This window comes from Magallana gigas, chromosome 7, assembly GCF_963853765.1.
Source record: "Magallana gigas chromosome 7, xbMagGiga1.1, whole genome shotgun sequence".
NCBI classification, from domain to species: domain Eukaryota; kingdom Metazoa; phylum Mollusca; class Bivalvia; order Ostreida; family Ostreidae; genus Magallana; species Magallana gigas.
In genome coordinates this window covers 7,160,166-7,183,919 of record NC_088859.1, presented here as the reverse complement: position 1 = coordinate 7,183,919, position 23,754 = coordinate 7,160,166, and the positions used below count along the sequence as shown (strand labels likewise).

General features: G+C 33.6%; 2 protein-coding genes across 3 annotated transcripts; one reads left to right on the top strand and one right to left on the bottom strand.

Moving 5' to 3' along the window:
- Positions 1-558: 558 nt before the first annotated feature.
- Positions 559-11,783, bottom strand: LOC105322547 (phospholipase B-like 1). Its single transcript, XM_011421316.4, has 10 exons — positions 11,633-11,783; positions 10,881-11,094; positions 9,957-10,173; positions 9,436-9,597; positions 8,839-8,983; positions 8,194-8,394; positions 6,943-7,083; positions 6,421-6,606; positions 1,650-1,756; positions 559-1,441 (listed from the first exon to the last, which is right to left on the bottom strand). The coding sequence occupies exons 1-10, from the start codon at positions 11,688-11,690 to the stop codon at positions 1,265-1,267; spliced, it is 1,608 nt and encodes a 535-aa protein (XP_011419618.3). The 5' UTR covers positions 11,691-11,783; the 3' UTR covers positions 559-1,264.
- A 223-nt stretch (positions 11,784-12,006) lies between these two features.
- On the top strand, positions 12,007-22,321 carry LOC105322548 (polycomb protein suz12). Of its 2 annotated transcripts, XM_011421317.4 has the most exons (13): positions 12,007-12,197; positions 12,756-12,802; positions 13,005-13,069; positions 13,304-13,381; positions 13,528-13,574; positions 14,574-14,858; positions 15,510-15,706; positions 16,392-16,760; positions 17,147-17,310; positions 17,646-17,735; positions 18,577-18,682; positions 19,146-19,225; positions 19,485-22,321. In XM_011421317.4, exons 1-13 carry the CDS (start codon positions 12,104-12,106, stop codon positions 19,684-19,686), a joined length of 1,824 nt encoding a protein of 607 aa, XP_011419619.3. In that variant the 5' UTR covers positions 12,007-12,103; the 3' UTR covers positions 19,687-22,321. The 2 variants fall into 2 exon arrangements, with proteins under 2 accessions (XP_011419619.3, XP_019920538.3); XM_020064979.3 differs by lacking the exon at positions 13,005-13,069 and having other exon boundaries at positions 12,108-12,197.
- Positions 22,322-23,754: the final 1,433 nt, after the last annotated feature.

Here is a 23,754-nt window from a genome sequence, read left to right as displayed (position 1 = left end):
ATATTTGTGGTAAACCAGGCGATATGCTTAAAATTCACTTGTTCCTGTGAAGATCAATTAGAGATCCTTAAAGTAATTCATTTCACATTTTGTCATTAATTGAACTTTTTAAAGTAGATAGCAAAGCATACATTGTGCCTCAAAAGTTGAAAAGTTGCGCATATTTCAGATTTATTATATGCAATCGACTTTTCTAAATGCTAAAGATAGAAACCTAAATTGCATTTTGACAGTAGCCAACGAGTTATTTGAACAAAGTTAAACAAATCGCTGTTAAATCATCGGTACTGTCTGCCGGCACCATGAATTGCTTTGGAAATATATCACAAGTAAAAAAAAGTATGGGGAAAAACAAAACGGTATTGAACAAGTTCACCTGCCCCCGTTGCTCTATTTGGTGAAACCTGTTGTGCAGGAATCTAAATTCAGCACACTTGATTCTTTTTCCATTCTATGTCACAGGTTGATATATTCTCTGACACCTGTATTGATTTCTCAGTCTTTAATGTCGCAGATTTTGAATGATAGGTATTCAAAATAACAGATCAGCAGACACAATTCATTATTAGGCTTTAATTTCCAAAAAATATATCACAGACAAATAGAAAAGTTATAATTGTCAACCATTTGCTCAATTTTTCTCTCTCACGCACTTCAGGAAAAATGCATCTGTTTTGCAATATCGGTGGGTATTGTAAAGTATGTTATAAAGGCATCTTTACCGTATATTAGGGTATTTTTTACAAAAGATACAGGTTTGTTTTGTGCAAGAGCAAATACATGTACTTATAATTAAGAAGTCATTTCAATTGACTTAAAGAAACCACATATCATTTCACTATTAGAACGAGTTGAATTATTTCATTTGTTAAAAGAATTATGTACAGTTTTGAGTTTGGTGAGTGGTTATAATCATCTGATATTCTGATTCGTGTCACTTCAGTTCTGAGGTAAGTGGCAATACCGGTAGTTCACAAAGAACAATTATTGGAATCAACATACACTGTATGTACAAGTAAACCGTATGAGTACATGTCCGTTATTGATATCAACAGCATATAAACAAAGCAGTTTACAAGGGCATCAATTAACAGGCACTATACTGATTTCAAAACATGCACCAATGATTGAAGGCCACACTGAAGACGATTGATTTCCTTAAAAGGATTAACAAAACGTGCTTGTTTAAAATCATCATTGCGGAATTAATTTGATATATTCATGCAGAATGCTTAAAATTTCTCTTTGCGGCTTGCTGTCCCTTTCAAGGTGTTTTGAATTTAGGAGATGTTCTCAAAAAGTCGAAATTATAAGTTGTCGGTAAGCCCATGTGGGTTTGGTTGAATTCGGATGTCCAAGAGAAGGGAGGTAATCCTGTTCCACGAGTTGGGCCATTAATAATGTCCGCTTCAAAGTTTAATGCCATTTTGTAGTCAGAGACCTGCGACATTAAAAACAACCTTTGTGTAACCTTTATAATCAGCATGTCAAAAACAATGAAAAGATAGATAAATATATATCTCCGTTTTGATAAAGCTTTGATGGTTTGAAACTTGACATTTTACAAACTACTGAATAAATTTGCATACGTGAGAGAAAATGGTTAAAATGCAAAACATTTTGTCCACATTTAGAGCGTTTTTGCATACCTTGGTGTCATAGCAACCACTTGGTTTGGGGTCGGCATCTCTTAGATCTCCACGGCAACAGATGGTGTTACAGGAATTTCCCTCAGAATATGGATCGTTCTTGAAATCTACAAGCACCATTTATCATTCAAAATGTAAACAAATTCATCTCTGGCTTGTTACGAGAAAAAAGAATTATAAATATGTACTCATAATGCTTCGCATAAATGTATCATTAATTTTAGAATTATAATTTCAAGGACATAATCACTTTAACTCTATTTTTCGTGTTATTAGAACAATTTAAACTAGTGCTGAAGTATCTACTGCTGAGATATCGCTAAGGAAGGTTTTCATGCACGTAATATCTTCCGTGAAATATGCTACAATTGCGTTCTTGAAAAGCATTTAAGATTTCTCGTAAGAGATTCATTAGTTAAATACTTGAGAATTTTTAAAAAGGCTACTTTTCCTTTTTTCAAAGGGGTGGAAGTGGAGATGGAAGGGGGGGGGACATTAACATATTTAAAGTAACAAATATACCAAGTATTTGCTTCATTTTGTTGGGTTCTCAGGTAAAGTAATCTACTTATCATTACAATACAATTTCTTAAAAATATCTGTTTTCTTAATATGCCAGTCCACATCTGGCTACTTGGTTCACTGGCATTCCAATGTTGGAACACCTATTGCCTGCTGCAGATGCATGCTGTAATAGATTTGTTGTTTTTAATTAATCATATTTTGACATACTTTCCGTTTTAATGGCACAGAAAATGAATTTATAACAGACAACAAACTTCACATAACAAAGCCATATTTCAAAGTGGCTGACGCACACTGCACTTGTTGTGCATGTACCTTAAACTTTAGTGCACCTTAAACTTTACTGACACATTTGAACTTGCACATTTAGTCATTTTATACTCTATATACTGTTGAGTACCTTAATGAAGTACATCATTCAGTTAACCTAAAATTTAAGTCATGTGCACTTTGAAAACATCATTCAGAAATGCAAAGAATATGCTCTCTCTCCTCCAGCAGCTTATATATATGTTCAAGCATATAATCTTGTCATGTCTTTGCAATTTATTTGTACTGTAGTGCTGTAGTCAACTGACTGAGAAAATCTGTGATGTTTAAATGCCTCTAAATGCGACACCTATTCACTGCGTATGAATTTACAAGTAATTTACCTAAGTAGTTCTCAAACAGTGAATTCTATGTTATCGGTGAAAAAATATAATTTATAAATGGTGTCAAAACACCATGTTTTACAGTTATTCAACCAAAAAGTTGACGACGTCGTGGTGTCAATAACTGCCGTCAGGTGAGCAGACAAATTATCATAACGCGCTAACGCGCGTTATTCAATTTGTCTGCTCACCTGACGGCAGTTATTGACACCACGACGTCAAAAATAAATCATTCAATGCTATAGTGAAATGAAATTAAGAAGGAGTGTTGCACTAGATAGAACCAGTTGAAACTGGATGAAAGTGGATATGCAAGTTAAATAATGTTTATAGCAATCAAATTTGGAAATGTGCCCAAAGTCAAATGGATATTAGACCTTCCATCTATGATACAAAATATCTTATGCACTTTCACCTACTTTTTGTGACTGATAAGAAAAATACGAATATAAACAATAAAAAGGGGCGCCTGTAAAGTGCGAAACGAAATCGAAACGAAACGAAACGAAATCGAACGAAACGAAACGAAACCATTCGAAACGAAACGAAATCAAACGAAACGAAACCAAAAATCGAAACGAAACGAAACAGAATTTAAACAAAACTAATATCAATTTTGACTACATAAAAGTGAAAATAAATTCATTGAAATAAATTTTTGAACCATAAAATATAACTACCTGTATGTTTCAGATTGGCGCTGTAAATTTTTAAGCCGATTATCCGGAATTTGCAAAAATTATTTAATTATGTAAGTAAGTGGGGACATTCCTATACCTTTTAATGTTTGTAATTTGTTTCATTAAAAGATAAAAATGATCGATATTCAGACGTTTTGAGAGAGAGAGAGAGAGAGAGAGAGAGAGAGAGAGATGCCTTGAAACTTATCAGCGACATCACATAGCAAAGTATATACGCAAGTTTGGGAGATAGAGAGAGAGAGAAAGAAAGAAAGAGAGAGAGATAGTGATATGAGAATGATACTGAGAAGGGGACATTCTAACATCAATTTTCTTTCTATCGATTTGAAATATTGTAAAAACGAAACGATCGAATACAATGTGATTTAGAGCATACTGGTTGGTTACCAGTTTCTAACATATAATAAGAATTGTTGTAATATGTATAGCATGAATTTGGACGTCGTAATTTGACAAAATTAACTTGCAATATAAAGATGATTATACTGTAAACGTATTATAAAACTGTCTTTACCCCTTTGGCTATGTATTCTATTTTGCGTTTTTGGCGGAAAACGGCGTCCGCAAAATCAAGTACATTGCCAAATGTAAAACATATAAGTAGATAAAAAGGTAAATTCAGAAATGCGCTAAATCAAATCCATGCTAACTTGTTGAAAAATTATATTCCGCCAAATATTGTACACCCTAAATATAGTGCTTTTACAGTATTTACTGAGACATTCCAACTACACGATTTTTTTTATATCGATATGAAATATTGTAAAAATGATTCAAATACATCGTGCGTGCGTGTGAAAGGGAGAGAAAGAGGAGATCATTTTTGATTTAAGGTATAAAACTTCTTAATATTGCACTTTAATTTTGTCAAATTACGACGTCCAAATTCATGCTATACATGTACATATTTCAACAATTCTTATTATATGTTAGAAACTGGTAACCAACCAGTATGCTATAAATCACATTGTATTCGATCGTTTTATTTTTTACAATATTTCAAATCGATAGAAAGAAAATTGTTGTTAGAATGTCCCCTTCAGTATCATCATCATATCACTATCTCTCTCTTCCAAAACTTGCGTATATACTTTTCTATGTGATGTTGCTGATAAGTTTTAAGGCATCTCTCTCTCTCTCTCTCTCTCTCTCTCTCTCTCTCTCTCTCTCTAAACGTCTGAATATCATTAAATGAAACAAATTAGAAACATTAAAAGGTATATGAATGTACATCGCTTATTTACATAATTATATAATTTTACAAATTTCGGATAAACGGCTTAAAAATTTACAGCGGTAATCTGAAACATACAGGTAGTTATATTTTCTGGTTCAAAAATTTATTTCAATGAATTTATTTTCACTTTTATGTAGTCAAAATTGATATTAGTTTTGTTTAAATTCCGTTTCGTTTCGTTTCGATTTTTGGTTTCGTTTCGTTTGATTTCGTTTCGTTTCGATTGGTTTCGTTTCGTTTCAAATGGTTTCGTTTCGTTTCGTTCGATTTCGTTTCGTTTCGTTTCGATTTCGTTTCGCACTTTACAGGCGCCCAATAAAAAGAGGCCCCTAGGCTACATCCTCACATAAGCAACATCATTTTTTTTTATAAAATATTGCAGTACAGCAGCATGTAAAATAGTCATAGTATAAAATTCTTCAACTTTTCTTAACTAGCTAATGCTTTCATATCAATTTAAAAGAAATATTGCCTCTATCTGCTTAAGAATTGTTGGCTCAAATGCGCGGATCCAGAAAATTTTTCAGGGGGGGGGGTCCGACGGTTATTTCAGTTTGGCGGGGGGGGGGGGGGTCTGAGGCATATTTTTGTTATTTTTATCATGTAATTTAATGAAATTTGAATTTTACATGGGGGTCTGGAGCCTCTAGATCCGCGCATGCTACAATAGTTTACGTAAAATCAGACCACCCTTTCCCCTTAGTAACCCCTTTTCTGACATGACATCAAGGAATTATGGTTTAAATCAATATTCTTTGTAATATCTTGCTTCTCTCTTAATTTCATAATCTATAAACTCCATTTTCATTTTATTTTTCTCTACATCTGTACAGCTGTACATTTTTTTTTATATAAAATTGGACCCTCTCTCTCTCTCTCTCTCTCTCTCTCTCTCTCTCTCTCTCTCTATGAGAGTCTCTCTCTCATTATTGTTCAAATCGTTTAAATGATATGGCAAAATGTAAAAATTTTGAGTAGCAGCTTGCTTTCATGATTGTATAACAAGTTAAAGCCTTCAATTTTTTTCCCAATATTTTCATGTAATATACCAGTACCCAATCAAATCAAATTATAATGACCAAAAGTGGTATTTGTATCATATAAATCAAAAACATCCTCATAATAGCTTCATTACATATTAATTTCACAAATTACATAATATATAAGTTTATATTTGTTTTAAAACAATTTTGCTCCACATATTTCAACATATAATTGGAATTGGAACACCCCCCCCAATCATTAGCACCCCAAAAAGAAATAACAAATGACAAAGTTTAAAAAATCAGTACACTACACAATCATTAATAGCTAATGCTTATATCTTCTATAAATTATTTTACAAAAAATAAATCATTCATTTTACATTTTCACCAAAAAGAAAATTCCTTATATTCTCTATGTAAAATTGGAACTCTTAGCCCAGGTGAGCTAAAAAGCGTTCAAATACCGGGTACATGTACAATGTACTTTGTTATAACATAACATGTACATGTACATGTGCTTTGTATGACTTAATTTCAAGGTTGAACGCATCAAAAGACATCAATCATGGTGCTGAATTTAAAATTTATCTAGTGACCCGTGAGCTGTATTCTTATGCAAATATTCTAATATTAAAGTGTTTCGCTGTAACATTTACAAAAGATTTTTACCATTATATCTCATGATGTGCTTCATGGTGTCAAGATCCACTACTTTGCCCTCGTCACGTCGAAAAATCTTGGCCCTCGGTGCGAGTTGGTAGGAGAAATCTGTCCCCATCTTGGCTACTACCTCAGGGTAACCACTCATGTTGTAGACTTTTTCAAAGTAAGGGACATTATATGAAGGCCAGTAGCCTACAAAAAAAAGATGTACAATCTACAGGTAAATGCTCTATGAAAAATTGGGTTCTCTTTCATTCAAGGGTTTTTAGGTAGCTGTTCTAAAAGAGACACAACTCTTGCAGGACTGTCTTTTTATTATCTTTTTTTTTTTTGCGAAGACTTATGAATTAAAATATAACTGATATATTGAGGAATACATGAATACAAAAACACCTTTTAATTTAGTTAGATTTCATCTTTCATAAATTGGAATTTCATAGAAATGTTTAGAGATCAATCTGTCCATCCAAGGTTATTTAATTCACTCATACTGCTAAGTTAAAGGAAAATGTCAATTTTTGTGTTTACCTGTTCTTAGAATGGGAGTCATATCACCAGCCTCTACAAGGGAAGGAATCTGTTCGACTACCCATAATGCACCATCCTCAATGGCTGATTTCAGATGAATTTTCTTCAGATCAATAACCATATACTGGTTGTTATAGGTACCTGAAAATAACATTTATTAATCAAAAACATGTAGTACAAGTTTTGAGTATTGCCTAATGGCCAATGCCATTCAGATAATAATTTATAAACAATGATGAAGAATGAAACTGCTTCAAAAAGGGAGAATACTATTACTTATTAGGTTTGTTACTGGCTGACTACAGAAAAATATTGGGTTGATCAATCTCACAGACTCAATGAGATCGCATGATCAACCCAATATAAATCTGTAGTCAGTCAGTAACAAACCTAATAAGTGTTTTGTTATCCAAGGATTATCAAGTAACATATTTATTCACAAATAGCGATGATCTACACAAAGCCATTAACAAGGTGCCTATAACATCTCGTCCAATTGAACTCATTTAAACTCTTCAAAATTATCAATCTAACCTTTCAAATACTCTTTAAAAATCTTTGCTTCATCCATGTTTACTTTCAATGTTTTGTTGCTTTTCAATTCTAAATGTTTTCTCTTTTTCCTCTGCAGAGTTTTGAGCAAATCTCAATGCTGCCATTTTGTTCTGCTCCAGACACAATAATGTGACATCAACATTCAAAGGGCAACTACTCTAATTTTAAAGAATTTCAAAGGGCGACTACTCCAAATATTTTAAGAACTTTCGGCATTTGGTTTCTTTATTAAATAATATGAAATGTCGAAATGAGTGGGTGAAGCGTCGGCTAAAGACGACCATATTGCCCAATATCAATTATTACTGAACTAACATAGAGATATATGAGGCAGTCACATGCTAAGTTTAAACCAATGAAAGTGTGACATTTCAGTCCAAGGGAAAACAAATGTATATAAGCGTCGGCTAAAGACGACCATATTGCCCAGTATTAATTATTACTGAACTAACATAGAGATATATTAGGCAGTCACATGCTAAGTTTAAACCAATGAAAGTGTGACATTTCAGTCCAAGGGAAAACAAATGTATATATAAGTATTCTACAAAATTGCCAAACAGGAGATGTTCTTAAATGCATGTATTGTCCATGTTTTGCAACAATGATCTTTAATAGGGATCGAATAAAGTTGATGTGGAAATATGGAAATTAATGCTTAAAATAAATAATCAAAGACAAAAAGACGGTATGTACCTGAGTTATATCTAGTCATGATCTTGGACCATTCCTCTCCTCCGTTAGCCATCATGTTGGCCACACGAACACGCTGCCAGGCAAACAGCGACTGCGGCTTGACAAAGTTGTACAGCTTTTTGTTGAAGACGTTGTTTGTAGTCTGCAGCATAACCATGTTACTGCTCATCTGATAAAAATCATCCAAGGACTCCAAAAATCCTGGGATAGAAAAATAATGACAGAAAGAATACTCATTGCGCTTGATATTTGATTCAGTTCATTTAGTAATTTATGTATATAAAATAATTTATATGTAATTGGCATTATTGCAAAAAAAAATTGTCCAACCCTTTGCACAATGAAATTATGGTTTACTACATGTATTCCCCTAAAGGTCTTGTCTCTTCATATATAATATCATTTTATATGAGTTAAAAACAAAAGAACCAAATCATTTTACAAAGTTCTATTAGCTATGGAATTTCTGTTTTAAATACAGCTTACTTTTCTAATTCTTAATCATTCTTAATCATTAGGGAAGGAAAGTAAAACGATTATCCTTATAATTATCAGATTTATTTGATGTTTTTTGCATATTCATTGACACATTACATACAGAATTAAATTGTTTGAAGTGCAAATCAAAGCATATGCAGCTCTTACCCGGATAGCTTGAGAATGAGGTTCGTTTAGATGAGGTTGCAGGATCACTGACATTAAAGTTGTAATGCTTGTATATTCTCATAGTGGCTTGATACACAAACCAGCTTGAATGGGACATAAAAACATCTTCATAAGCACCAAGCACCTGCATAATAAAAATCAAAAGAGAGGTATTACTGGTAGTTCTAAGTTTTAAGCTTCAAATTGTATTGCTGTCTATGTAAAAGCATATGGATACTTGTAAGTGCTCATCAATTATCCTTTTCCTTATGAAATATTTTGAGAAAAGTTTGCGATGGCCTGTGGGTCCACATCAGCTCTGCTGAATAGACTTTTGATTACACTTTATTAGATGATAGCTAACTGATGCAATATGGTTTTTTCTACCAATGTCAAAAAAGGATGGTACATTATCCATACAATTAGGTGGGTATATAGACCTACCCAAATGGGCAAAAACCATTTAAACACTAACAACTGGTTTCCTGATTTCCGGTTTTTTTTTAACCTTAAGTCTCTTTTCTTAATCTTAACATCAAGCACATGCAGACAACTGCTTCACTGACTTCTGAAGTTTTTTCACCTAAAGAGACTCACCTTGATGAGCGCTGAGCACATGCCTCTGTCCTGTACATATGACAGTACTTGGCTGTGAGTCATTTGAGTCCAGTCTGCACTCGAGGCTGGGTCAATCACGCTGAGCAAGTCAAGCAGGTCTCCTACACCATTCAGGACTTGGAAAGCAAATACATCCAGATCCTGCAAATTAAAGTAGCATGTACTGGTACCAGTATCTTTATACCCATCTTGTTATTTAATAGATTATAAAGAAACAAAATGTCCATGGGCCATATCACCCAACTGAGCAACAATAGCTCATGCAAGCTAAAAATGGTTACTGTATTTCCAGCACACAAGTACCGGTACATGCAGTGATTATCATGCATGTGAGCAGTGCTTGCCATTTTGCCACAGATTTATAGATTACATCCAGACTGATCCAGAAAATTAAATCAACATGTACCTAATGCTCTCTTTTTTAGCATTGTTATTGTATTCAAGAGAAAATTATGTGACAAAAAATAGATGATGCTTAATTTCTTTATTCTTAACCCTACCATTTTTGCTACAGACTTATAGCCCGCTACAAGACCATCAAACTGGGCCATGATAAGTCCCACATGTCGCCACATTGGATCACTTTTATTTTTTATGATCATATTTCTCATCCAAGAGTTCTGTTGATCAAACCAAATCTTAAGTTTCTTCAATATATCTGCATCCCTTTTTCTAAAGAAAAAATCCTGGACATTTTGGTAATGTTGCCAAATTCTCCTACAATAAATCATCAAACTGTCAGTCTCTGTGAATAATATAGATTGTACATATATATAGACATAATTATAAGGATTTTTCTTTTCCCCTGTGTTATTCTTAACTAATAAAACTTGTATAACTACTTTTGCCTAAATCAAAATTCACACAGACACCATTTTGTTACAGCATACTGTATTGTAATATAGACAAATATTGCTTCCCATGAAGTTTTTAACAAGCATCGATATCCTCTGACATACATGTATAAATCCAGCACTCTATGAGCGAGCTAATGGATTAATTAACCTACCAGTAGCCAAAGCTAGTAGGAATGCAATATCATAACTAAACTCTACGACAGAATGTTGGCTTTATAAATTTAGTTTATAACCTCCAGTTTAAATTCAGTCACTGATAATAGGCACAAAAGGAGGATGAAATGCAAAGGGAAGATGAAATGGAGCTGAAAATTTTCCCTTTTTGAAAACAATTTATATTGTCCCACATGCTAACGCATGCCTGATCAATTAATACAATGGGATGACACAATGCAGGGATCTTTCTACTGTAATGTTATATATATATATATATATATATATATATATATATATATATATATATATATATATATATATATATATATATATATATATATATATATATATATATATATATATATAATATATATGATTAACTCACTCAATAATCCTAAAAAGCATACTTACTCTGCAGTGAAAACTCCTTCCAGATAGCCTGCACCATACATAACATCTAGGTCAGCATCATCTCCCTGTCCCCCTACAATGTCCAGGATCCCCCACCCTGTCTGTGTCAGCGTGTCATTGTAAGTGCCGCACGCTGTCGCCTTAAAGTCCAAAACATTCGGCTTATATTTACATGCTTGATTTTTACATGTTACGGTTCCATAATTGTATTCACCTGCAAAGAGGAAGAAATATCATACATCTTTTATGCATCATCGTGTTCATCATTCCACTTAACGTTAAACTATTATAATTTAATTCTGGTTGTAACGCGGCATTTGATTGGATAGAAAAATTTAGTTAAATTTGTATAACCTGGTTTGCACGTCACAGGACACGTCACAATGCACCAACGTCAAAAACGTACTAATCCGCTTGACATTACGTTTGAATTTTGAACAGATTAATATCATTTTTAAAAGTAAAACCAACTCAATTTGTACGGCAAAATACAGAAAATTAAATTATAAGGAATGAACTCAATTATGTTTACCCACGTTATACGAGTATAACCTGGGTTGGAGCAATTTACGCTTTTTTATAATCTGCTTCGCAGATTATAAAGCGTAAATTGCCCAAACCCAGGTTATACTCGTATAACGTGGGTAAACATAATTGAGTTCATTCCTTAATTATCAAGTTTGTTCCTTACGTTATCATTTTAACGTTACGTGTATAAAATATTCATTTAACGAAAAGTTACGGGTTCTTACCTGTGGCAAAGTAAAGAAATTGTAATAAAAGCAAAACTCTTAAACTTCTTTCAATCATTTTCTCTATCCGAGAAAGTGGGTATTAAATGTGAAAGTAGGGTTGGTGTAACACAAGTCATGTGTACACGTCATGTGACTTCCAATAACATCACAAGACATAAATTAACTTGTTCTACAAATAAATAGACGTGAAATATTTTCACATATGGGCAAATAATAAAACTACAGAATAAGTACTGAAGAAAATGAAGATGGTCGCTTTGAATAGAAATTAATGGGACTAAAGTATACCGAAATTATTTAGTGTGAATAAAAAAAAAAGTTAAGTTAATCAGTTTTTGAAACTATCCCTTTTCGATGTGTGATACTTGTGACGTCACACGTTCATTCGATGCTCGACGCGCCTCTGTTTCGGCTTTTGTGTGTGTTGTTCCCGCGAAAGGGAAGTGGACGAAAGATCAGTGATCAAAGATGAAATCGAAAAAGCGACCGAGGGAGAATACTCCCGTCCTGGACGCTCAGACTGAAGCAGTCGATCGGGAACAGTTCTTGAAGGCATTTGAAAGTAAATTTTATTTTGTTATATACTGGTGTGAATTAAATGTTCGTTTAATTGATGTTGGCTGCTTTCATTTTGAAACTTGATTGTTTTACATTAAAGCATACGATAAAACTCTCATACAAGATACTACAGTCTGATCACAAACCCCAGTTACATTGATCGCTATTAGTCCATTGCATTGTGTATTTCATGTCCTTAAATGGTACGTGTTCACTGTCGACAATTTGAAAAAAGTAATGGAAAGTTACCTTATTTATAAGTGCTGTGAGAAAAAAACACTCTCCTTTTGGAATCCCATAACTACTCTTGTGAACTTGTTTGCTTTGTGTATATAGTTGGTACTTTGTGCCTAAAGTGTTATAATACAACTAACGTAACAAAATACTACCTAAAATTTTCGTGAATATTTTCCTTTTGTTTCATTTAACGCAACATTACATGTGTAAAATTTTAATGGACCCTGGGCAATAACCAAACTCTTTAAACACTGTGGTAGATAAACCCTTCTATTATACAATTTGTTGTTGATTTGAATTCATTTTTTATTGTCATTACTTTCAGAGCCAACTCAGATTTATCGCTATTTAAGAACAAGGCATCAGATTTCAGTGAGTATTGAATGCATGCACTATTGGGAGGAATGGTTTCACTTATAATTTTTTGTTTATAGTTCTAAGTTTATAATTTTGAAAGGCTCCTATCAAAATCATTCTCACACTGAGAAACATGCACTATAATTATGGGTGAGTATATAGGTATACACAAACAAATAAGCCTACACATAGTCAAAATATATTTTGCCTTTTTCAGCCTATTATGCTTCACAGAACATTAACTTACATGAAACAAAGAAGATCTGTGAGCAATTCTGAAAGGTATGTCAATGTTATAAAGCAGAACCTTCAAGTTCCTTCAAGTCCTCTTCTACCAGGCATACCTATTTCAGTTGGCTACCGAGTAATTAACACAATTTAATTTAAAAATTCTTACTTTAAAAGATTTGGGAGGTGGATGGAGGGTAAGGGTTTTTTTTTTTTTATATGAGATTATTTTGTCTCTCTCCCTCTCTTGTGTTGTTTAATCACTACTTTAAAACTTTGTTTTAACAGGAAAAGCTTTGATGTGAATTCAATGCTTAAGACAGTCACAGAGCAAGAGAAGCAAAAGTATTCATCAAAAGCAGAAAAGTATGTACCTGATTACCTTATTGTCATTATGATAACACAATGTTTTACTTGTCTTCTCTTGAATAAGTTTTTACAGTTGTTTTAAGATACAATATAAAGTTGGACATGTATGTATTTGTTTAGTATTTATCTTACCTTTTCCACAGATCAAAATCCCTAAATTTGAAAATTACTGGATACATTTGTGAAAATGGTAAGTCAAAGTGATTAATTTAATTTAATTCAGTTTACTTTATTGACTGTAGTATTATCATCACATGGATTAACAATTTCTATACTGGGATCAATACCACAGTGTAATTTATTATTAAAAATATCCAAATATTGAAATAGAAGATTGTCACACACAGGACTAAGTACAGAACTCTTCATTTTCAGCTAATAATTTACAAGCATAGCATAAACGTTTTTCCTTAGGGGTAATTGGTTTATAATATCTACCTGTTTCAATAAATAGTTAATGTGCACTTCTTCTTAATCATATTAGCTGGGATCCAACATGTTTTTTCAAAGGAAAACTTTAAGTAATCTTGCAATTTGGTAGATTTTAATATTTTACTGTAGAATTAAAGTTTTCCTGAATTAGAAGATGAGATTTTGTTCAATTGTTCAAAGATCATAACAACAAAAGTTTAACTTAACTTAAACATGTCAAGTGTAGTTTTTGTTGAATATTAAAAATCTTGTTTTGCCATTTAAGAACAAATAAAGAACACATTTTGTTAAGGCCTGGAAAAGAGGTTTTGGTTGTATAAACCAGTAATTGGGGCTGCTGAAAAGCCTGATTCCCTATTCAAAATAAGTATCCCTTTTCAACAACCCAAATTTAAATTTCATAAAATATTTAAGTTGATATTTTCTTCAAAAGAATTATTTATTTATTAAAAATAAAATGGCCAGAAAAATATGAAATATGTAATTATCCAAGAAGCAGTATGCCTTAATAAATGAACATATTGAAAATTTGATGAGTTATTAATGTGTGTTGATTAAAAGAACATAAAACTTCGTTAAGTTTTCCAATTGTAATGGCTTTGCCCCATTCCGAAACAGTGGAGTGAGAGCTTAATTAAAACACATTTAACAGAGAGTAATCATTTTGTGCCAGGAAACTTTCTTTATTAGCTATGTCTTAGTGTATTACAGAGACCAATAACAGATTTGATTTAAACATTTTTGTTCTGTTTTACAGAGAGTAATGACAGGGTTGATGTGGATGTGTTCCTTCTACAAGTATGTTCCAAGCGGCGAGGGGGATCAATGACCTCTGTGTCAAAGACCTTGCTGAAGACTGTCAGCATTCCAGTGAACCCCACGCGGGAGGGCATTAATGAGCCCTTGGTCATTACTCATGAGTGCTTCAATAACGGTCACATTTTACCAATCAAACCTCTCATTCTATGTCTCTGTGTAAACACGTCTCCAATCAATGGCGGGACGGCTAATGGGCAGTGCAATGGCAGAACCTCATCTGATGGTATTTAATGTAGATTGGTCTAAGATATCAGGAGTTTTAAAGTTTTAGATATATCTATAAATATGATAGATCTTTATATAGGTGACAATAAATTTGTCATGAAAAAGTTGATAAAGTTTATATTAACTATATGAAAGCTGAAAATTTATAAATAATTAAATATGAACACATTAAAGAGATAAAATTATCTGTTTTCTTTATGATATTTATAAAAAATGAAATTAAAGATATCTACTTGAATACAGTTGCTAAGCTATTAGGTCACATAAAATTGATATTTAGATTCTCATCCTGATTTGTATAAAATATGGGGCAGTTGTACAGATTTATTTTTTCTTTAAAAACATTTTTTTTCACTTTTAAATTGTTAATGCTAATATGAGTACACAAATCCATTTGTAATCTTAAGTTAATCTTGAGTTAATTCCATTCAATTCCAACTTAACTGTTAATGCACAAAGACATTTGTATCCTTATGATAACAAACATGACTGGAATCAAACAGTAATCCTCATGTAATCAGCTCGTTGTTTTTGTGTGTTTTTTTTTCAAAATAAAATACATCAGGGCGGGCCATGTTCAGAGGGGTGGACAGAGATGAGAATCTAAAAATTAATGTGGCCTAATGATGTAAAATTTGTCCTATTGCAGATGAACAACCAAGTAAAAAGAAGAGAAATGGTCAGTATGTACCAGATGATATAGAGAGGCCTATTTTTAGCACAGAAGTTGTGATATTGGACAGGAACAAGAAATGTCACCTATCAAGTGGAGACTACGAGTTTGTTCTGCATGAACAAGGAGCCGACTTTAAAAACGCTTCCTGGGAGACAGTCATGAATGGCAAGGTACAATCCACCTCTGATAATGGTCGCAAATTGGGTGAAAATTGAACAGAGATGAAAACTTAGAACCATTTTATCAGGAGCTTGGATTTTGGGTAATAGTGTCAAACAGCAATGTGACGTAGGCCTGTCTATTTCATTGCTGGTCACTCAGCCATGGCTCTTTGAAATCAACAAGATTTGTGTGGCTTTTGAGCTAAAACTAGCAATTTGCGTATATTTCACTTGCAACCAGTGTCATTTAAAATTGTTTTGACGCAAGAAAAAGGTAGTTACGTCCTGCCGAAAGTCCAAGGTCTTCTTAAAATGGTTCTATCTGTGTGAAATTTAACTTTATTGCCAAATCAGGGTCCAAATGTATGAGTCTAACAAACAATGCACATGAAGTAGTATAGCCAGATGATCAAAACTCTTTATGCCAGGGAAAAGACATTTTCTTTTAAAGTTTGTACAGGTACAGTCTAGCCCCAGATCTTCTTTCAAAGAAAAGTTATTGTTGTACACCGCAATTTTACAGTATAATGTGTATCGACTTGAACCATTCTCAGAACATCTTGATTTCAAATTAGTAAATTATGTTTAAACTACTTTTGAAATGGATTTTGCTGCATCTGTTCAATTTCATTTGCTGTATATCGCAGTACTTTAGTCCATGTAAATGATTTTTTCTTTATTTCTGTTGTTGTAGCATGTCCAAGCCTTTGAGGTTTTTAACTTTCATCCCACTCTGAAGTGTTCAATAGACTGGACTGTCAATGGCAAGGTGGATGGTTCAACCAACTCAGGGGTCACCGATAATCATACCCAGTATCTCACAGAAAAGCATCTCATGCAAGTTCCCCTCAGCTCAGGGACCATCTCAAAAGAGGAGGAACAATCTACTCCAAAGAAAAGGCAGCGTGTATTTTATCAGTTTCTCTACAACAACAGTACCAGACATCAAAATGAGGCCAGGGATGACCTTCATTGTCCTTGGTGTGCTATCAACTGTGTCCATTTGTACGGCCTACTCAAGCATCTCAGGCTATGTCATGCTCGATTTAATTTTATTTATGTGGTAAGTAATTGGAAAAAATTTTATTGTAAAATAAAAATTCATTTGAAGGAAGTTTTGTTTTATTGAAGTACATGTACATTAATACTAAAACAGCTTTTGAACACATTGTACTCAACCTACATCATTCTTACACATTGAATAATTTAAATTGCAATTTAAATACACGCTGATTTTTTGGGGATGTAGATTGTTCTTTTTCTTTTGAGATGTGTAGAATTTAAAATGGAACACATCGTTGTATAATGGAGAAAAATGCATGTCGTGTATGAGTTTTGAAAATACACGTCATGAAGCATGTACTGATATTAACATAAAATGAAATCTCTTAGAACATTTTCATGTAAAGTTTGTGTTTTTCATGTACAGTAAAGGGGCCTTTCTTTCAGCCACATCCCAAAGGTGTAAGGATTGACGTCACCATCAATGAACGTTATGATGGATCCTACGCTGGTAACCCTCAGAATCTCTACAGCAATGTTGATATTGGTTATGCATTTAGACGCAATGGGCCAGTCCGCAGAACGCCAGTCACACAAGTGCTTGTTTACAGGTAATCTAAAAGTGATTGAGAAACAAAAATATTGCAAGCAGTTTGATTGTCAACTTTTAAGTATTCCTCTAATCAGGGTTTATTAACATTCTTTATTCTAACAAATTTTGCTTCAATTACATTACTGTTGTTACAAAATGAGACTCGGTTATAAATGTGAAGTGCAAATCAATATACAAGTACCTTGCCAGTACCTTGCATGCGAAATTTGACAGGAAATCCCTTTTACGATTTTGTACGAAAATAATAGTCAAACGTCTTTTATCTACCGTTCGTTGACCTTAACAGTTTATTTTGAATGTTAATGATAATGAGGTTTATTGTATGTATTGTAGACCAAAGAGACCCGCACAGTCTTTCACCGAGTTTATGGAGGCAGAGAATGATATACAGATCAACAGACAATTCATGCAAGGCCATAACAGGTGAGTGATGTTGAAGATAGGATAGTTAGAAATTAAATCAGAGAGATGTAACAGGTGAGGGATGAGAGAGATAGGATAGTTGTTCCAAAATGGGTTGGGGAGTCATAGGATATGATTGAGATGAAATAGAAAGAAAAGAAGGGATTCAATTATCGACAGGGTGTGAAGGCGATAACATGTTGGTTAGTAGAAATGGGATACAGATATTGACTTGGTGTGAGGGCAATAACAGGTGAGTGATGTAAAAAAAAAAGATTCATTTATTGACAGGTTGTAGAGGGCAAAACAGGTTAGTGAGTAGAAATAAGATACAGCTATTGACTTGGTGTGAGAGCCATAACAAGCAAAGGATGTGGAAGAATATTCAGATTTTAAGTGGGTGAGAGAGCTATAGCAAGTGTGTGAGATAAAAAAAAAAACAAAAAAAAAAACCCAAAGGGATATACCCGGTGGTAACTGATTGGGTGTGAGGGCCAAAATAGTTGAGTGATGTGGAAGATTATGTAAATATTGACTGGATCAGAGAGCTATAACAGGTGTGTAAGATGAAAAAAATGTATTAAATTGATACACTTATTGACTGGATATGAGGGCCATAATATATTTAGGTGAGTGAGTAGAAGAAGGATACATTATTGTTATGGGTTAGAGGGCCAAAGCATGTTAGTCAACTTAGTGAGTGACTGAGCAGAAATAGTTATTGATTGGATGTTAGGGTAGCAAGTAGATAGATTTTGACTAGGCCTTAGGTCCTCGATCTCACTGAAGATACTTTTCAGGTCATATTGGATAAGTATTGTATTTTATTTGATATAAGTTGAGAACCCTGGTTTGATTTCAGGTTATACTACCACACCTTGACCTCAGAAGTGATCAGACCACAGGAGATAGACGTGGATAGTGAGGAAGAAACAGACCCATTGTGGCTCAGGCAGAAAACTGTCAATGTAAGAGAAAAGCAAGAAAATTATCTTATTGAGAAAAAATCAAGCAGTCTACCATCTCACCAACCTCTCCCCACATCAGACACATACACCCAATTGTATCAGTTTTGATACATGTAGATCTTTATTTCATATCCCCCCCCCCCCCCCCCCAAAAAAAATACAAAAATTGGCGACAAGTTTCCCTGTAAGCAGTGCTGTACAATATGCATGTACTGGTAAGTGATATTATTCTGTTATCCGACAGAATAATACTTTATAAAGTCTATCATTAAATTGAGTAAGCCAACCAAGTATTATAGATCTTGTATTGCTGTATAGCCAATTGCTAAGTTAATTCCCTTGAGCAAGTAGTCATTTTACTCATTTCCCCTGCATTTGACAACATTTCAATTATAATAGATATCTTGCAAATACATGTATTTATCGCATGTGTTTAATATATGGTTTACCAATATTTGAACAGATGATTGATGAGTTTACCGATGTTAATGAGGGAGAGAAAGAGTTGATGAAACTGTGGAATCTCCATGTCATGAAATACAAGTAAGATCTGCTTAAATAAAGTAAGATTGCCTATGTTTCCATCTGTAAACAATGTTTACATGAGCACATGTAGTACATTTTTTCAACAGTTTAAGAATTAACAAAACTCAAGTTTGAATCATTAGATTTGGTATTTTAAATCTGCATATTACAGTTCTCATATATAAACATCTTTTTTTTAACAGTACCCTTGCATAAGTATATTTAGAGAGTTACCTGTGTTATCAAGTGTTTGTACATTATCCTCCTGTCTTTGTAGTTTCATTGCGGATTGCCAGATCCCCGAGGCCTGCTACACTTTTGTCAATGAGCATGGAGAAGCAATGGTCAAGAAAAACCTGGCCAAAAACTTCCTGATCCACATGGTTAATTTGTTTGACTTTAGCTTAATCCGGCCGGATGTCGTCCACAAGACGATGCGGATGTTGGATGAAGTGGAGGACTGCATCCAACGGTCTTGAGATTTTTTTTAAAGGAATATTGTCTGCCAGAGATATTGACTTGTGTACTTGTATTTATTATTAGCATGCACCCACAGGTTCTAAGTGGGCTGAGATGTGCAAGATTTTTATTAACAGTCATGAATAAGTATGTGAATTTGAAATCCATCTCACAAATAGTTGTTTATTAACAAATTCCATTATATGTTGAGATGGTTCTTACTTTTCCGTCCGCTAAAATTACATGAAGCAGAACATCTTTTAATTATCATTTTTACTAAATGGCCACACATTTCTGTATGTACATATTAAAACATAGTTTTCTAGGTTGATTATTATGCCATACTGAATCAAACTACCTATGGGCATTTAGAAGAACCAATGTACGGATAATTTTTCTATTTACATATATTTTGGTTTGATTTTTAAAAGAAGTTGTGTTATTTATTCAAGCAGTTCAGAAAACATGTACTGGTAAACATTCCACTCTGTATGTCATGTCAAGGACATGCATGGTTTCATTTATTTTTTAAAAGAAAGTGGAAATGATGGTAACATGCATGTTCAATTTTGAAGCATCTAAGAATCTATTACACTGTGTAAATTCTGTTCCCTATTCCAATATTTGATATTCAGAGATTTATATTGATAAAAGTGACGAGACCCTAGCGTAAAGGCTTAGTTAGGTTTTCTATGATGTTCAGTCTTTAAAACTCAATATATTTAATTATTATTTTTCAGTGAGTATCTTGGTATTTCAAAGAACGTATCTAGGTTTTTATTTCATTTTGCTGCCACACCCCACTTTGTTTTTTACACGTAATTAGAATTAGATTTGAATATACTGGTATTAACAGTCAAAACTCAAAAGTGGTATTGTATACATTTCTATTTTCATACATTTGAATCAGTGTACAGTATATCAATATGTATTACGCTTTAACAATACATTTAATATTTGATATATTTAGTACTTATAAATTTTTTTAAGATTTAGCTAAGGTTTGCAGAAGTTTACCCTGTTGAAATTTACTGTATGAATCCACAAGCAATGCATGTATAAACCTTAGGTTTTTGACCACAAACATGTTTTAAATTGGAATTAATAAACATCATGTTTGTACATTTATAATATTATTAAATCATATTCTTAACTGAACAGAAAATGTAACTATCCTTTGAATTTGTCTCAGTTCAAGTTTTTGAGTGCAATAATTATGTACATGTACGTGTGAATACAATTTATATAAAATAAAAACCTAATGTTCTTTAATTCTAAGATTTTGAAGATAATATCAAATTGCAATTTACAGAATTAGAATTATTTCTCCAACTGTAATGACAGTCTGTTTAAAAATTGAAAATGAAGCGGTTGATGTTATTATCATTTTATGTTTTAAATGAAATTCAAAAATAGCCTGGTCATGTTTTCAAGATCTTTCAAGATCTCTGCCAGGCTTCAAATCAATGTATTTGTGCAGTAAAAAAAAAAAGCTTTGTGTGATGTATTCATGTTAAGTGATGTACAATGTACATTTACTGTAAATCTTTATAAGGGCAACTCTATTAATTTGATATTTTCTTATGACAACTGAATTTTTTCAACCATAGTCAAGTTTGGTACCACTGTATTATTGCCTTAGGAGTGGTTCTCAACAGAAAGAAAAGTATTCCAGAACCTGGCACATGCATGTTACACAGGCTTAACAGTGATGATCTGTTGTGTGTATGTTACAGTTGTTGTATTTTTGGTATTTTGAGCACCCATTCGCTCCATAACATCACTCAGGGCTCTCTTCCCTATGCAGAAAATCAGGGAAAACCAATCAGGTATAGTCAACGTGTCCATTAAAAGCTCAATTGTTAATGAATGCACCTCCATTCCTTATTCAAAAGATCTTTTCTTAGTGCATTATGGTACTTATTGGAACCAAGCCATGTATATTGTGTATGCATACATAATTGTATTTAAAAGAGCTGCAAATCTGATCATACATTATATTCAGGTGTGAAAATTAGTTACCTTACATGACATTTTTTTTTTAAATACATGTACCTTGTAGTAAAAGTTGAGAAGAATTTTCAGATGCAAGATTTTTGTCAGCTGGATGAAAGTTTTAGATCATCTTAAAAAGAAAATCCAATCAGTAAATACTGTTTTATTTTTACCATAGTGTTTATCATTCAGAACTACCGTACTTGATAACTATACACATTGCAATCAGTTTGTATTTGTGTACTGTGTGAAGCCACTACCATTGGGTTTGTTTATGCTTGTTGTTGAAGTGCCTTTTGTTTTAGAAAAAAAAAATGTTTATACTTGTGTTTTAAGGAAAGCTGTGTTTCTTAAAAATCGACACAGCAACTATTGTCAGTTCTATGTGATGTTATAAGCTGTTGCTATTTATAGATATAAATCAGATATACAATTTTTTCAAATATTGAGCATGTTTAACTTCTGTAAAAGTTGTGCTGTCTTGAGAATTCTGTTAGATTTCATGTATAGTTTTATTTAACATATGGAATTCATTTTTGCATGATGTGTAAGATGTGTGCTGGAAGAAATCCCACTCCCTTGAGGGATTTGTTATTAATTTGTGCATTAGTATGAATTTTTGTGCAGATAAATTTACTGTCAATAAAAAATATAATTCTCTACTTTTTAACATTTTTGAACAAAGCTATTTCGTTTTTTTAATGACAATTTTACCTTTGAAATTGAACAAAACATGAGATTCTTTTTAATCTTAAGATGTTTGTCTGTAAACATTTTGACCCCCCCCCCCCCCTTTCCTGCATAAATCCGTAGCAAACTTTAAAACAACATTGAGGATCCTTCCGGACCCACAGGGGACATAGCTTGATAAACGTTAAATCTAATACAGTAAAGGAAGTTATGTAAATTCTTGAGAAGATTTTTAAAATAAACCACCTCTCTCAGATAAGCTTTAACAAGTTACCAATGTAAAAATGATTCGAAATGGGATGTAAACTTTTTCTTCCGAAATAAACAAAATTGCATGGGGTAGGGGTCCATTTTTAGCTCACCGAGACGAAGTCAGGGGGAGCTTATGCTATACCCTCGGCGTCGGTGTTGGGGTCCGGACCTGGTTAAAGTTTTTGTTGCAGGTCCTGTATCTAAGCTATTACTTGTCCTATCTTCACCAAACTTGCATGGATGATGCATTTGGACCTACTTATGGACTTGAAAGACTTGGATGCTGAATCTGAGTCCTAAATTTCAGATGCTGGAGGAGGTAAAGGTTGTTGGACCAGGTTAAAGTTTTTATTGCAGGTGCCCTTTGATAGCAATATCTAAGTTACTGCAGGTCCGTACTTCACCAAACTTGCATGGATGGTGTGTCTTATGATACTGATGCACCAGACAGGCTTAAGTGCTGAATCTGAGCTACAGGTTTCGGATGCTGAAGGAGGTTAAGGTTTTTGGAGCAGGTTAAAGTTTTTGTTGCAGGTGCCCTTTGATAGAAATATCTAAGTTACTGCTGGTCCGTACTTCACCAAACTTGCATGGATGGTGTGTCTTATGATACTGATGCACCAGGCAGGCTTGGGTGCTGAATCTGAGCTATAGGTTACAGATGCTGAAGGAGGTTAAGGTTTTTAGAGCTGGTTAAAGTTTTTGTTGCAGGTGCCCTCTGATGATTATATCTTATTTACTGCTGGTCCTAACTTCACCAGACTTCCATGGATGGTGCGTCATATGATACTGATGCACCAGATAGGCTTGAATGCTGAATCTGAGCCATAGGTTTCGGATGCTGGAGGAGGTTAAGGTTTTTAGAGCTGGTTAAAGTGTTTGAAACAGGTGCCCTCTGATGATTATATCTTGGTTATTACTTGTCCTAACTTCACCAAACTTCCATGGATAGGCGTCTGTCATGGTGTGTAATTTTGAGTAACGTGTTTTAGAGTTAACTCATGCCAGATGACAATTAATTAGCGAGGGTCAGTCTGCGCCCGCTCCCGCACAGGACTAATACTGGGCCAAACGTGAGCTTATTCTCTTGTTGTTGGACCCAGCCTCATGAAACCTCCAACAAGCCAACACGTGTTTTAGTTTTCAGACTT

Bases quoted from the DNA above. Each gene is read 5' to 3' on its own strand.
- LOC105322548 (XM_011421317.4), top strand. From the start codon at position 12,104: ATGAAATCGAAAAAGCGACCGAGGGAGAATACTCCCGTCCTGGACGCT. The intron at 14,859-15,509 runs GTATTTAATGTA...GTCCTATTGCAG, and splicing joins TGGCAGAACCTCATCTGATG to ATGAACAACCAAGTAAAAAG. The intron at 18,683-19,145 runs GTAAGAGAAAAG...ATATTTGAACAG, and splicing joins TCAGGCAGAAAACTGTCAAT to ATGATTGATGAGTTTACCGA.
- LOC105322547 (XM_011421316.4), bottom strand. From the start codon at position 11,690: ATGATTGAAAGAAGTTTAAGAGTTTTGCTTTTATTACAATTTCTTTAC. The intron at 9,598-9,956 runs GTAGGGTTAAGA...TTTAATTTGCAG, and splicing joins ATAAGTCTGTAGCAAAAATG to GATCTGGATGTATTTGCTTT. The intron at 6,607-6,942 runs GTAAACACAAAA...TTTTTTTTGTAG, and splicing joins GACTCCCATTCTAAGAACAG to GCTACTGGCCTTCATATAAT.